Source organism: Gordionus sp. m RMFG-2023, chromosome 1, assembly GCF_954871325.1.
Source record: "Gordionus sp. m RMFG-2023 chromosome 1, tfGorSpeb1-WG-v2, whole genome shotgun sequence".
Classification (NCBI taxonomy): Eukaryota; Metazoa; Nematomorpha; class Gordioida; order Chordodea; family Parachordodidae; genus Gordionus; species Gordionus sp. m RMFG-2023.
In genome coordinates, this window is record NC_088775.1 from 32983403 (window position 1) to 33000320 (window position 16918).

General features: G+C 28.9%; 1 protein-coding gene across 1 annotated transcript in view; it reads right to left on the reverse strand.

Annotated features, from left to right (window-relative positions):
- Positions 1 to 16918, reverse strand: part of LOC135931394 (spectrin alpha chain-like) — a 93204-nt gene that overhangs the window by 59125 nt on the left and 17161 nt on the right. Inside the window, exons 6-20 of the mRNA XM_065468466.1 lie at positions 15169 to 15365; positions 14223 to 14367; positions 13986 to 14102; positions 13526 to 13699; positions 9078 to 9179; positions 8549 to 8686; positions 6880 to 7071; positions 6041 to 6196; positions 3194 to 3336; positions 2821 to 2995; positions 2594 to 2732; positions 2139 to 2366; positions 1822 to 1944; positions 1345 to 1562; positions 1026 to 1283 (exon numbers count right to left, since the gene is read on the reverse strand). Coding sequence (XP_065324538.1) covers positions 1026 to 1283; positions 1345 to 1562; positions 1822 to 1944; positions 2139 to 2366; positions 2594 to 2732; positions 2821 to 2995; positions 3194 to 3336; positions 6041 to 6196; positions 6880 to 7071; positions 8549 to 8686; positions 9078 to 9179; positions 13526 to 13699; positions 13986 to 14102; positions 14223 to 14367; positions 15169 to 15365 — 2505 coding nt within the window. The remainder of the gene's footprint in view (positions 1 to 1025; positions 1284 to 1344; positions 1563 to 1821; positions 1945 to 2138; positions 2367 to 2593; positions 2733 to 2820; positions 2996 to 3193; positions 3337 to 6040; positions 6197 to 6879; positions 7072 to 8548; positions 8687 to 9077; positions 9180 to 13525; positions 13700 to 13985; positions 14103 to 14222; positions 14368 to 15168; positions 15366 to 16918) is intronic.

Below are 16918 nucleotides of genomic sequence, written 5' to 3' on the forward strand. Positions count from 1 at the left end.
TTAAATAAATACATTAAACACTTTACCATCCCAAAACAAATGGGTTAGTTGAAAGAACAATACGAACAATTAAGAGTAGATATTTAGCCACTTGAAAGATATTAAGGAGCTAGAGAAAGTTATGGGAGAGGTTTTAACAGCATACAGAATAGACTAGCATCAATCAACTGGACCATTTACAAATTTATTGGGGACGTAATCTAAAAACTGGATTAGATTGGTTACATCCAAATGTTAAGGATGAAATGGAACAATCTAATATGTGACAAAAGGCAGCTGATGATAAACACATTCAAGTGAGGGAATTCAAGGTTTCATAATTTGTATGAGTATACAATGAAATCAATTCAGGATGGAGAGAGGGAATTATAAAATCCAGAAGTGGTAAATATTCCTATTCGGTATAGAAAGTAAAGATAGAATGATACGAAAGCATGCTGATCAAATGCTAAAAAGGGATGTAGGGAAAGAAATGGAGAAGTCAGGAGGAATAAAATATTGGAGTGGGAAATAGTTGACAATTTGGAAAATATAGAAGGACCACCTATAGAGGGAGAAAACTGCGAAACGGAAAAGACTGATGAAAATTCGGGTCCACATGATATATCTTCATTACCTCGAGAACTAGACGAGAACTAGAAACAACAATGAGGCAGAAATCACAATGATCGAGGAGACCTACACATCGTTTGATTGAGGAGTTTTAAAATCTTAAGTGTGGGGAAATGTTATAAATGCTATATAAGATATTATTATATTTCATATATTTTATATTAGTTTATTTGGATTATATTATCATGATTATCATATATATGATTGACGTCTATAATGTGTTTCCAGTGGATGCAAGAAATAAAGTTAACTTGTTTTGTAATTTAGTATATATAAGCGAATGCAGTGGGAGAATGTTAATGGATTATTCTCAACTCAAAAAAATATCAAATAATTAGAAAACAACTCCAAATGTTGTTATTTTGTTATATTACTCCCCCCCCCCTTTCAAATTTATCTTTTACCATAATTACCTTATGGCCGCTATTCAAAAGTGTTAGGATATCGCCTTTCTTCATGCTCACCTCTCGGGGACTTCGCTCGGAGTAATCGAAGAGAGCTTGGACGGATTCCTTGCCCGAAACCACATCTAGGTTTGGGTGGAGCTGATGTTGCTGCAGCTGCGATTGCTTGCTGGCCTTGCAGGCCTGGGCTACCGACTGCAACTGACGGACCGTGGGATAGAAGGCTTCCAAGTCTGAGGTGAGTAAGTTGTGGCGTTTCAATAAGACCTGTAAAGATATAAATGTTTGATGGAGGATAATATTGCAAAAGGGTTTATTTTAAATATACCTCTGCCATGTCTTCATCCTTGCCATAATCACGGCTCTCGACCAATGGCTTTTTCTCTCGCATCCAACATTCAGCCTCGGTCGCATCCGCTAAAAACTGATGAACTTGGAGAGCAGCTTGCAGGTCTTGGTCGCGGGCCTGAGCCCGATCCTTGAGTCTGTTCCATCTCTCCGCTAACCTGGCTAAACGAACCTTTATCTCAGGTGTTGCAAAGTGGCCTGATGTGGGTGTTTATTGTTGTTGGGGAGGGGAAGTATAATATAAATATTAATGATAAATTTTTTAAAAAACTTATAAATTTAAGGGGTCAAATTTTTATTTATAAATATCCTCAATTTTTTTTTCACATTTTCAGTTTCTTGTCAAATAGATCTATAATTTGCATCTTACTCTATTTCTTCCTCATTTCTGTTCCCTGTTCTAGCTACAATTATTATTTAATATCAAATCAAAAAAACAAATGTTATCAAAAATCACCATCTTTGATCATTTTATTGCCCTGTTCGATGAGTGAAACAATGTTGGGTTCCCTAGTTTCGAGCTCAGACACCAAAAGAGCATGCTTTTTAATCAAATTCTGGCATCCAATCGCATCCTTGCCTATTTTGCAAACGAAAAAATACCAAAATTTTAAAGGTATTTGTACTCATTGTGTAAATAAAAATCTATCCCTTGTTTAATAATGATTAATATATTATAAATAATCGACGAGGAAAATGAATTAAAATTAGAATCTTATAAATGTATTAATTAAAAAGGCAGTTTAATCTGCATCAGCGAATCATAACCGAAACCTCTGTTCGTGGAATTGACGAGAGGTTCCTTTTCCCTCATCCAAACCTCTTCGTCCTCTATGTCCTTAAAGAGGGTCAAACACCTTTCGGCCTGTTTCAATTTAGTCTTTTTGCTCTCGATAGGTTCAGTTAACCGTTTGTACCGGTCCGCTATCCCTTCCAACTTGGTCACCATCTGTTTACTGCCCAGAAGAGGAGATGGCGTCGAGCGAATCTGGTCCACGTCATCTATAAACGATATTATGAAAATAATACCTTTTTCAGCTTTCTTTTTTCCCTATTTCACTGTTTTATAGTATATAATCGCGAGGATCTATATATTTTTGGGCCCCCAGAAAAGGAAAACAAAAGTTAGTTTTTATTATCCCAAATACTTGGCAATAAACATAAATCAATAAAAGTTTTCTTTCGTTTTTTATATATCATTCCATTTATTAAAATTATTAAAATTAAACCTTGAGAAAAGACGGCACCTTCCAAGCCTTGAACCGAGATGGGTACAGTGGAGAGTTGCTCAATTTTGTCAGCGTGAGACGCTATTTCGTCTTCTAAACGGTTCAGTTTTTTCTTCATATGTTCCAGGCTTTTCAAATCCTTTTTTTAAGATAGAAATATATTTCAAATTTCCATGTCAGACTTGATAAAAATGTAAGAGTTAAAAAAAATTGTTATGGACTAAAACTTTTCCATGGTCGTCGGACCCTATTTCGTTTTCAATATCGTTCATCCAGAGCTCCATATCGTCGATGTCACGCGAATACTGCAGCTGTTGCCGTAACTGTTTGAGATGTTCGCCTTTGGCTTCCGAAGCGTCGACCAGCTGTTCCCACATTGCCTTGATCTCGTCCACATTTTTCCTTTTGGTATTTTTAGATTAGATAATTTATCGTGATAAATTCTTAATTTCCTCACCTTACTGAGTTAATCTCAAACTCATCAATGCAATTATATTCATAATATCCAGTTAAGGAAGGCATACATTATAATCAAAATTTAACACAAAAATATAATCGTATTAAAACTGTTAGTAAAAAAAACAATAATTTTAAACTAACTCGATGTTGGGAAAAGGTAATTGTAAACTGGAGCTCATGGCTATGCCGTGATGTATGAGCGCATCTATCCTGGGCTTATTGGCTAGGAGTTCAGCCTCGAAATTTTCGTGTTTTTGCATTTTGCCAGGTAAATTTGTGGGATCCTTTAAAAAATATAGATACCGTTTTTTTAATAAGGTGAAAACTACCAGAGTGCAGTCACTCAATTCCAGTTACTATTTGGTAAACATGAGATAGTAGTAATATAGAGTATTATGATTTTGGCAAGAGGGAATGGTGGTCTAAATATATATTTATAAATGTGTGCAATATTTTTCTTTTCCTAAATTAGAAAGCTTCCTTCCTATCGATCATATTATGGGGGTGTATTTAAATTAGTGATCTGAGGCCTAATATTTCAAGCCCGGCCCGAAATATTTTTAAAAAAGTTTTGCCAACCTTACCCGAATTTATTTAAATATAGAAATTAATTATTTTAAATTATAATTTAAATTTTTTTAAAATTATTATACCCAAAATAAAGTTTCTACAAATAAAATTAAATATTTTTATTTTACATAAAAATTCAATATAAAATTGATAAATTTAGATATATTTTTAAAAAAATGCCAAGGCCCGACCGGACCCGATTTTTTAAAAAAATAAAGCCCGATCCAGCACAAACCCGATTTTTTTTAAAAAAATAGGGCCTACTAAATTTTACAGAAATGTTATCTTATTCATTTTATTTTTAAGCAATTAAGAAAGTATCGGATTTGTTAAAACTAATACTCCCATAAAATTTATAATATTATGAACAGGTTTTACTAACATTTTAAATAATTTTAATATATCATATCCAATTTATCCTGATATGTTTAAAAATACTTGGTGGATTGATATTGAAAGATAATAAAAAAAACCATATCCTTGCATATTTTGTAATATATGTTTAAAAATAGCATTAGAGAAAGGGGAAGATAAAAATTTAAACGATTCATTTTTACGATTCATTTTTAGAGTCAATATATTTTATTTTGTAATTTTTATAATATTTCATAATCTTCAAATATAAATATATTCTATAATCTTTTTCATTTATATTCTCCTCTAACCTGTCCTAACCCTAACCCTACTACTAATCTCACGAAACAAGCTTAGAATCCAAATAACTTGCATGAAGAAGTTGGTGAAAAATCCAAACAAAATTTGAGAAAAATTCGACTAATGAACCCAAACGAGATAAAAAGTAGTTATTAGGAAAAAAATTATGTTCTTATGTGCTACAAGCCCTCCAGTGAGCCTGTTTTTCTGTAGCTGGGTTAATCTTAAACTAAAGATCCTCACTATGTCTTTCCAATATAAATAAAATAATTTTTATAGATAACTATAATTTTATGAATGTAATTCAATGTATCGATCATATTGGTATTAGAAAAATAAACTATATATCAAAATTGGATGTTTTAAATAAATCATTATTCATTAAAAAAATTTAAAAATTAAGTAAGAGAAATCTAAAATAGTATAAAAAATTCGGCGTGCCGAACTTTAGCAGATATAAACGACGGCGTAAAAATTGGCGCGTAGCTGAATGGTTTAAAGTAAAATGCCGAAGCTGGCACAGGTCTAGATTTGACCAAAGCTTGAAACGCAGGGATATATAAATAAAATTTTTATATATCATCGATATTTTTGTTTATTAAAGAGGAAACTTTCATTTAAAATAAGTGAAGGTACATTTTAATCATCTAACAAATATAAATCAAATTTACAATTTGAAAAGATGGGTCCCTCTATAAAATACAAAAAGTATTTTAATAGCACAGCTACATGCGTAGTTAAAGATAATGCACAAAACATTTGAAGATAAGAAATAGTATTTATACATTCTGATAATATGCTTCTCATAATTTAATCTGCTCTGATAAGAAAGTAAAAGTGAAATATTAAAATATATTAAATATTTCGAAATAATCATTTTGCAACTGCTCTATTAAGAAAAATCCAAGTTAGATTAAACAGAAGAAAACAGATAGTGTCTAGGCATATAAGACAATGGCCAATTTTGGAAAATATGTAAAAAAAAATCGATAAAATATTGTTTACCAAAAAGTTATAAATATACAAAATCCTTGGATGTATTTCAAAAATCAACGAGTATATTAGACTGTCTCAAACAATGACTGGCTCAGCGTATTAATGATTAAACATCAACTCAAAACGTTTGTAAAATAATGTTTTCGTCTTATTAAATAAAATCTCCAATCTTGAGTAGCAGAGATCCTAAAATAGAATTACTGCCGGTTATGAAACAGAAATAATATAAATCTTCCTTCAACTCTTTGGTGTAGCAGCTTCGGTATAAAGAATGTTTTCTCCTTTTGGCCTAGGTTAATAAATTAAAAAAGAGGCGTGGACTAGAAAAAACTAGAAAAATGATTTACTTTTTAGATATTTTAATGATAAAATCTTATTTATTAAATTTGTTATTATTGAAATTTACTTTTAAAAAACAATAATAGTTAAAGTATTATTGAGTATTGTTTGTTAGTGTCACAAATATAGGATCAAATAAATTATTGAAAAAGTCTATTATTATTATAAATTAATTTTTATGCTTAATAACCACTAAATAATTTTCATTTATTAAACTGTCAAAATAAATTAAATTAAATTCAAAAGATACTTATAGTAAAATGTCAAATGACTTTGTAAGTGATAAATTTTGATATTTATTATGTTAAATGAAATAAAAATTGATTTAAATCCGTGATTATTATTTTTACATCCATAATCATTCAGATTGGTAATATTATCCACCCAAAAAATCTTCGATACGACTATAAAAGAAATTTTAAAATTAACCAAATAACTAAGGTCCTTGGCTATCTTCAACTTCTCCGAAATCCAGCTCTTAATCTCGTCGCAGTCCCTCAAACACAAGTAATAACGCAGTGCTTCCTCAAGTCTTTCTCTTCTACCGGCTGCCTTTTCCAGTAAATCGTTACGTTTTTCCGAAAGCTTGACGTGTCATTTTTTTAAAAAAAAGTTTTTTTTAAGTGTGATCGAAGTAAATATGGATGAGGTAAAAGTAAGGCAAACTTGTGGGATAGAGTTCGTACCAAAAAAATACATAATTATTTTTTTCAAAAAAAATCAAAATTTATTTTTAATACAAAAACAAACTAAATTTCAAAAAATAAAATCAAAAAATTTTCGATTTTGAATTTAGCCTTTTAATTTAACAATTAATTCAGGTTATTTGTTTTTGACTTGTTGAATGTTACTGGTGCAAAATATTTTTTGGTTCGAGCCCTAATTAAAAATATTTTTGTTTAAAAATATCACTTATTATTATAAGTTCATACAATTAGTAACGCAAAATGGCTTCATTTGAGCTGCATTTTAAAAACGACTAACTCAATATTTTAGCCAATAAAATATTGCAATTCCAAACATTTGTGCCATTTACGAGCATAATGTTCAGGCTTGCGTAAAATTTTTTTGGATAAAATACTGAGTTGGCCGTTTTTATAAATCGGATCAAATGGAGCAATTTTGCACCTGTACATACGATATTTATATCTTCCTGTCCAATTTTCTTTATTACTCTCATGCTAGTTCACCCACAAATTATAATTATTTTAATTTAATGTGTGCAAAGTGCGATAGGAATTCGCCAAAAAAAATTTTTTTTAATATACTCCCTCGAGCCTGATTTTCACGTCTTTGGCAGCATAATGATCACCCGCCCTAATAAGTTTGCCGGCAAAATCTTGCAACCCTTTGATTTTTTCGTCCTGAGCTGCGAACGATTTATCGAAATCATCCAAACCCTTAATCAAGGCTTCGACGTTATCTAACGTATCTCCCAAGTCTTCATTTCCTAGGTAGATCTACGATTATTAACAGATGTGATTATTCATTATTATATATATATAATAATTTCGAAAACAATGATGTCCAGTTAAAAGATATTATTAATCGCTCATCATTATATAATATAGTGTTGTTAAAAAGTCGAGTTCATCCGACTCCGACTCAGAGTCGAGTCGTTAGTCGAATATGTCGACTAACTCAAACTCAAGTCGTGAGCTCAAGTCGACCCAAGTCGTGAACTCAAGTCGACCCAAGTTGTGAACTCAAGTCAACTCAAGTTCATAAAATATTCGTCCTCTAGTTAAAAAAAATAAAATTATTATAATCTAAAGAATTCATCTCTAATATAGCTTTTCTGGCATATGATTTTGAAATGTCACCTTCATGACTAGAGGACGAATATTTCTATGAACTTGAGTCGTCGACTAGAGGACGAATATTTCAAATTTGGTATTATTAATTAAGATAGTTTTTGTATTTTTTTCGACTTCCAACTTGAGTCGTGACTCGTGAATATAATTAAATAATTGAGTCGACTAGAGGACCAATAGTTCTATGAACTTGAGTCAACTAGAGGACGAATAATTCAAATTAGTTATTATTATTTAAGATATTTGTTGTTATTTACTTTTTACTTTAAACCCCAAACTTGAGTTGTGAATACAAAATATATAGTTATTGACTAGAGGACGAATAGTTCTCTGAACTTGAGTCGTCAATTTAAGTCGATTAGAGGACGAATAGTTCTCTGAACTTGAGTCGTCAATTTAAGTCGATTAGAGGACGAATATTTCAAATTAATTATTAATTTATTTAAAATATTTTTTCTGCTTTTTACATTTTTTTACTTTAGACTTCTAATTTGAATTGTGAAAACTGAGAAGAATTATATAAATTAGTCGACTAGATGATGAATATTCCAAATTAGTTATTATGAAAATATTTTTTGTTTACTTGAGTTCATGACCTGAGTCGACTTGAGTTCATGACCTGAGTTTATAACTCAAGTCAGTTTGGGTCGATTTTTTTGACCCAAAACTTGACTCAGTTTTCGACTCAGTCGACTCGACTCAGTCGACTCGACTCAGTCGATTAACAACACTAATATAATATATAGGCCGAGATATCGTCAAAATGTGATCAAAAGTTTAATTATCATGACTCCATTAAATTGTAGACCAAGACTGAAACTAAGTCATGACAGACAATTATCGGTTATTAGAATCATTAAAAAAAATATAGAACAGAAGATCTTAAAATAATAAAATATTGTTGAATAGGGTTGGCTAAATATAAATTTATATGTACAGTATATGTATATTTGAAATTCTTAAAATTTGACTCTAAAAACTAATAATTTAAACTTTATTATAATAACATTTTCTAACTTGCTCAGCCATTTAAAAAATAGTTAAAAATATTTATATAATTGTAAAAATTATTCTAAATTTTTAAAATTAAATTCTAAAATTCATATCCTTTTAACAAACCAACCTCCTTCTTCTTCATCCACGATTCCGCTGCGTCGGTATCGCGCAAAAACAACTGGTAGTCTATGCATTGCTCAAACAAATTTTGGTAATCGCCCCAGAGTTTCCCTACATCCTCTTTGGCGTTTTTGATCTTTTCCAGCTAAATAAATTAAATTTATTGATTAGAAAAACAAAGATTATTAGAATAGTTTAGGAAATATTTTATGATAAGAATCGACTCCATTCCTTTTAAAGAGAATCAATAGAACGGACATTTTTTTATTTATGGATAAATCTATAAAAAAGTTTAAAATACTAAACCAATATAATAGCAAATTCTTGTCCCTTTGTCAATATTTAATACCTCCTCTTTTCACACACAGTACTATTACAACAATGCCAATATATCTAAATGATAATCATATTGTAAACAATAAGGTATAGGATGGGGAGCCAAAAACCTTCGTTCCACCTTATTCTCTATCGTTATAAATGTAAATTATTTGTGAAATATTTTAATGAATAAAAAATGGATAATTCGAAGACCGAACTTTATTTGGTAAATTTTCATGAGAAAATTGTCCATCTTCCACCAGTTTTCGTCCAGCCATAACCGTTTTCTCGTAACTGTCCATCCTGGAATCTATTTCACTCTAAAAATTATTTTAAAGTTTAATATTTAATAAAATAGACCTTACTCTATTATAATTATCCTCAAAAAACGTCAATCAAATTTAGCCAATAGTGTTCTTTTAAAACATATTTGTCCAATAAAAACGATTATAGCGTAATCGGTCCAATAGTAATCACCTTACCCAAACATTCATTCAATTTAGCTACCAGTTCTATTTATAAATCATATGGAAAACTCTGGAAAATATTATTACGATACGCAAATATATGCCCAGATTTCAGAATAAACTTGATGGAAGATTTAAAGACTCAACTGTTAATATTTAATATAAAAATTTAATTAGTTATTCTGTGAAAATTAATGTGGTGTATCATATTTAATCATTAATAGTTTATCATATTAAAAACACACAATTAAGAGGCTTCCGCCACCCAAAAGGGGGCATATCCAGTGCAGTGAATTTGCATCCACTGTTTGGCAGTAAAATTTACCCTATTGTCAGGGTCCATTTAATCAAAATACGAATGGCATGCTATTTTGACTTCTCCCTTAACACTCAATCCTAATTGCTATGTATACTTAATAAATTAAGACTCTGGATTTTGACCCATAGCAATTATTTTTGCTAATAATCTTCTAAATAGCCAATTGCAATGGGATGAATACCACCACATAGTTTTCGTGACACAATCAAGTTGACCCCATATTTGATTCAAATCTATGTTAGGAGGTCTTTGTTTAAAAGAGTATTTATGAAGGTGCATTTAAATAATTTTTTGAGATAAGAGAAGGTTTTATATGAAATTCATGTGTATATTTAATAGTTCCTCATCACTTTATTATATAAAATACCATGATATATTTCTTAAAAAATCATCTTTATTATTATTCTAAAACTGGACATAGAATAAATACTAGGGATGTAACGATACCACTTTTTGGAGGCCGATCCGATCCGATATTCCAGATATTAAATTGATATCGGCCGATAACCGATCAGATATCATATCTAATTTTGTATTCTGTAAAGATACCAATGGTTTTAATTTTTAAAATACTTTTTATTAGTACAACATCTATAATTTTACTATATCATAACATATGTCATTTAAATATATTATAATGATCAGTTATAGTTTATATTCAATTCAATTGCTACTATTTATATAATAAGTAATAGGCCTATTCAAAAATAATTCGAATATTAGATTCGATTCGAATAATTCGAATCTAATCGAATAATTACGAATACGAATAATAAATTATTTGTTTTATCTGAATACGAATAATCATTTATTCGATTCGAATAAAACGAATTATTCGTAATATTTAATAAATTGTTTAATAAATCTAACATTTGTCATTTCTATTTGTTGACCTGCCAATCAGACAGGTGATGTGTTTGTGTTTATAAAAATTCTAGCACAAATTTAAAAATTTCTGAAGTGAAAATTTAAATCTTTATTTGCCACATTTTTTGAATCTCACGAAAAGTTTATTTTTTGAATCTCATAATAAATTATATTAAAAATTACACAAACCAGAGGTACATAAAAATATATTACATTTCTACAATAATTATTGTTAGCTAGCCTAATTATGTTAGAGGAGATTGCTTCTAATGAAATTATGCTTGATGTTGAAGATGAGAAAATTTCCTCACAAAAGAGAGCAATCATATGGGATCAATATCAAATCCTTAAAGATAGTGAAAAGGCTGCTTGCAATCATTGCAAGAGTATTATAAAATGTAAAGGCAAAACAACATCTCCTCTTATTAATCATTATAATAGGCTTCATTCACACCTTAGTAAAAAAAATAATAAAATTGACATTTTTTTAAAGTCTACACCAAATTCTTCAAAAAAAATTAATTTTAAGGATAATTTATTAAAATTATTTATAAATCATAATATTCCTTTTATTTATTTTATTAAAAAAATTAATTCGAATTATTTGAAATATTCGAATAATTCGAATCGAATACAAATAGTAGATTTTATTATTCGTACGAATTTAAATAGTAAATTATTCGATTCGTTTAAACGAATCGAATATGAATAATGCACTATTCGATTCGAATTCGTTTTTGAATAGGCCTAATAAGTAATAACATTAATCCATTTACATAATTAGTAATAAACAAATATATGATGAAATTTGAAATTAATATCTAAAATTAATATATCGAAGATTTCTTTTTAGAAATACCAAAATTTCCAATTTATCAGAGATCGGTCTTCAGTGATGGGGACTGTTAATATCACTAGCATCACTAAAAACAGATTCTGAAGAGATTAATGAACACTTTTTTAAAACAGAATGCGAAAAAAATAACTATATTGCAGAATATATATTAACTAATTATTACTATTAAAAAAATTAAACATAAAAATATATTTCGATTTTATTTATAAAAATAAATAGTTTTTTAGATATAACTTTTTATAAAAGCGCCATTTTATATCGGATCGGATCGGAAAATTTTATAATATTTGCCGATAACCGATATTTTAAAATGGACGAAATATCGGCCCGATCCGATCCGATCAGATATAAAATATCGGTACATCCCTAATAAATACCAAATATTTCTATTCTCCTAACAACTTCTCTTTAAATCCAAAAATTTTATAGAATAATTACTATTTATTTTAAAAATTTTAATATATTTTAATGGAATGGATAAAAATATGGTAATATTATTTTTCTTTAAATAATAATAAAAAATATTCTTTTTATTTATTTTTTTTGAACCAGTAATATCAGGATCCTTATGTAAAACCATACAATCAGTTAAAAAAAAACTCTTAATTCCATTACATAATACTTGAAAACGCTTTAAAGAATCAGAATAATATACTTTTATCAATAAGAAAAAATAAGGAGATAGAATAATCTAATACTAGCTATAATTTATTTATAAATTAAAATTCTAAGATTTTTTTATGTAAATAGATTAATATATTCTTAAATATATCATAAAAAATAATTTTTGACAAAAATGTGACAAAATATTTTAATGATTGAAAATGGTTTAACATTTCAATCAGAGATATTCATGTGGAGGCTTGCAGCCCATGTAGTGCCAAGTATAATATATTTACTAACGTGCCTGGGCTAAGACAGGGTTTTTGATAAAAAGCCTAAAAAATTTTCATTTAAATTTAGCCTATTAAACTGTTATTAATTAACTTAAAAATATATTGCATTTTTTTTCTTCTAATAATAATAAATGTCAGTATTACAAAAAAGTGATTCCCTGAGTACGCTTAAATATTGTTTATTTATTCATTTAAAACAATAAATTAAATTTTTGGATATGGGCTTGGGCAAAATTTTTGAAACTTATGATGAGCTTGGGTTTGAATATTTTATTAAATATGGAATGGGCCTGCAAATATTTTTACTGCTGACCTGGGCTAGAGGCTGATGAATAAATCAAGGCCCGTGAAGGTCTCTAATTTCAATAAATGAATTATTTCATTTTCCATCAGACTTTATTTGAACATAATCAAACCACAGATATGCCTAATTTAAATCATTTGCAAAAAAATTTCTGATAATTGCTGGATTCAAGAAATTGTTGTACACAAAGAAATAAAGAAAGCCATTGTGAAGTGTATATATGGAGGAAATATTAATCCATTTTTATTTTAGCATAAATAACAAAAAAATAATGCCTGTTGTTACCTTTCCTTTTACATCTATTTTAGGGATTTTTTGAGAACCCGTTATCAAAAATATAAGTTACTTGCTAATAGCCTGTCAAGAATGACGGGGAATCAAATTTTCTTCTTTATTCAATGATGGATGAATAATAAATTTTACCTTTATTTGATGATGAATGAATCAGAAATTTTCCTATCTTAGATGTGATTCAGAAATTTATATTTATTTAGATGAGGAGTTATTCTAAAATTTTCCATTCTTTTTTATAAATTATGTTTATGAAGTATATGGTTAGTATTTTAATTTATGTGCACAATAAAAAATCTTTTAAACTAAATTTTTATTCATTTGTATTTGTAATTTATAATATAAAAAATATATTCTTGCTAGATAATGTAAAAATAGGAAAATTTATTATCATCCATCATTAAATAAATAAGAAAATTCTGATGCCCCGTCATTCTTGATGGGCTATCAGCTAGTATTTGTAATAATTCCCTTCTTATTAAATAATGGAACTATTATAACCTCTTTTACTTATTTTACCATGATATTTTCAATAAATTATAATGATATTAAGAGCCAACAAAACATATGACTGTGTAGCTTAAAACGCTAAGTAAAGTTATATGAAATTATATCATATAATAATTTTTCATGAAAAGGTAATTTATAAAATAAATATAAAAAAACCTTGATCTCCTGATGGCGGCTGATTAAGACTTCAGCCTCGGGCACACTTTTAGCAAGTTCCATGGCATTTATAGTGGATTTCATGTCGTTATACCAGGATAGCAGGTCCCGGTAATCGGCAAAAAAACTATGGTACTCCAGCGACTTTTCCAGCTTCTCGCGTCGTTTTATCATCTTCCCAAAAATGTATAAAATATATTTGTATTTGAAAGATATTCGTATATTCGTGAGGAAAAATTATCATCATTTATGATAAATCTTTTAGCAGGTTTTAGATAATGCTAATCATAAAAATGGTACGTGCCATTATTTCAAATCTTACTTCCTCAATTCTAGAACATTCTAAAGGTAAATATAACTATTTTTAGTTGGTTTTAATCCGGTAAACCTCTATAAGTATGCTGTGTAAAAAGCGCCACTAAAAAAATGTATTTTATTTTCAAAAGTTATATAATAAGACTTTCTGTCGTAGGATTGACCAGGCGTTGTAAATGTCATCGTACTTCCCTAACAATTTGACGTGCTCATCTGGGTAAGCTTCTTTCAATTGCAGGCTCTCGCGTTCCAATCCCTCGATCTGTTCAATTCAACATGACAAAGGTGAAAAAAGAATAAGATAATATATAAAATGAGGGTAGGGTTAATTTCGTTTGATAATCGTATGTGTTTTTAGAGCATGATAAAGCTCAATAGAAACCTTTTCGGATAATGATTTCAGCTCGGTTTCGATCCCGTCATGCTTTTTGATGAGCGATTGAACCTCGACTAGGTCACGGCCTGTCTCGTCATTCGATAAAATGGCGTCCTTCTCGTTTATCCAAAATATTATCTCGTCAGCATCCCTGAAGTATAAATTATAGGAAATCTTTTTTTAAAAAAAATAATAATGATGAACGGCAAATTTATCCTTAATTTTATTTTATATATCAAATGTTATAGTGAATAAAGTAATTGTATACTACCGATTAAACTATAATATTTTTTTATTACGTCTCTTTTACAAATAAAATAATAAAAATTAACAGAATTATGCCATCATTTCATACATTATAGTAGTATCGCTAAATGGCTCGACTTGAGCCGAATTTCAAAAACGGCTAACTAAATATTTAAGAAAGAAATATAGTCTAAGCCCTTAGATTTCGATAACAAATGTCCAAACCTTTTTGGCATCTATGAGTAAAACATTTCAGGCTAGCGTAATATTTTTCTGGATAAAATATTGAGTTTATCGTTTTTAAAAATCGGCTCAAATCGAGCCGTTCAAAAACAATACATTATGACATCAAATAAAATAAATATACCGATGCGCCCGATAATTTGTGGGGGGGGGGGGAGCTCAAAATTATTTATTAAATAAAAGTAAATGGTTAAAATAAAAAACACCGCAAAATATCCTAACCTTTATAAATATATATTATATATAGGGATAGGTTGCCTTGTCTCGTATCTTCAATCCACGTTTTGGAATAACTTACCTAATTGAATTCGATTTAAAATTACCAAACTGAATAGCAATTTAGAATCTAATTCAACTAGTCAAGGCATTCCAAAAAATATTGATTATGAAAACAATAATAATAGGGAAATAAAAATATGCTAAATTTATAGAGGAAAAGAAATATCCTATTTTTAAAAAAAACCTATTGAATCCCTGGATTTGGTGGGCACCTTTTAGCTTGTTTTCCCTTTGTTCGCTAAGTTCTATCAAATTCTTCATAGAACTGTTCAATTCGGTCCTTTTTTCCTCTATTATGTTGCTGTCGGGGTGCTTCTCTGATATCAGGTTATTAGCACTTTGGTTTATAGCTTTTAGCTTGTCCTGATATAGGCTTAATTCCTAAGGGGGGGGGGGTGTTAAATATTAATTTGTATACAACGATATTTTTCAATTCTATAATATATGAAAATTTAAATAGCATATTATACATGAGGTCATCAGTTCGGTTCGATTTTTAAAAACGACCCGAATAAGATTTTCGCCAAAATAATATTATATAAGCCTGAAGATTTTGATCATAGATGACAAAAAGTTTTATGTTATTTTGGTTAAAATCTTAATCGTGATCACCTGAATCAGACTTTTTAACAACCCTAATCAAATGAGTAGCCTGACTTTCAAAAAAATTAAGTCAATATAACTATTGACTAGTTCGTTTTCCGAGCCTAAGGATTATCTCAGTTTACAATTTTTATTCGAATTATTAGAAATTCTACAAGATATTCCGTTATAAAACGATCTTTATGATATTTAATGCAGGGGAAAACTTGGGAATCGCAATTGGCTAAAACGAAAGCCCTGTAAGTTCACTCAAAACCCAGTCCCTAAAGTTGGGCACGTTTAGAAATGCCGAGCTATTGCTTGATTTATAAAAATAAAGTGGAATATATTTCATTTTTTCTTTATTTAAAAAACAATCGATAATGAGAATTTCCCAGGATTAAGAAAAAGCAAATAAGTAAGGGGGCCGGACTCGGGCCTAATTTTATTTAAAATAATCGATCAGTGTTCAAACATTTTAAAAAATAAGCATTTAATAAAATATAATCACTTATTATTCGTCGTTTAAAATATGGAAATAATTGGGAAAATTAATATAACTAAGTAAGCCTAAGCAGACGATAACTTTTTTTAATGCGTAAACGGGACAAGATATAAAAAAAATTTGGAGTCGATATTTGAATTTAAAAAAGCTGGGAGGTTTGAGCCTAAAAAATTTTTTTTTAATTTGTGGCTGGGTCGAGATTAAAAAAATTTTTTATTTTGGGGCCAGGCTCGGATGGAAAAAAATTGAATTCGCAGGGTTCTAAGTCTAAGAACATACCAGTGGGTTAGCGTTTCAACGTTCAAGTCAGAATGTCAAACTAAACCGCGAAATAGAAATAAACATTATAAATTCCCACACAATACTTGTAACAAAAGTGACCCGAACCATTATAAAATACTCTTGAACCGATTGATACCGATTTTTGAAATTATTTACTAACATATTTAGTATTAATTTATATGTGATTTATTACTTAATTTATACTTTTTAAAGATGTTTTATAATAATAAAGAATTAGAACTTTATTTTCTTTAATTTTTGTCTGCATTATATTTTTCAATTATTTTTATAAGGTTATTTATTATGTGTCATCAAATATATATATGGATAATTATAAAAATTGGAAAGAACTAATGTTAAAAAATAACCGGAAAACTTAGTCGTTTTATTCCCCCACCCATCGAAAATTTGTTCTAGTAAATAGCCTTTTAAGCTAATAACAAATCCCACCCTCTCAAAAATGTATGCAATATATTACTATAAAAAAGAATTAGTAAAAGTTAATAACTTTTTAAGATAATGACTATAATTCCATAACCGTTATACCTAGCGATTTAAAACCATG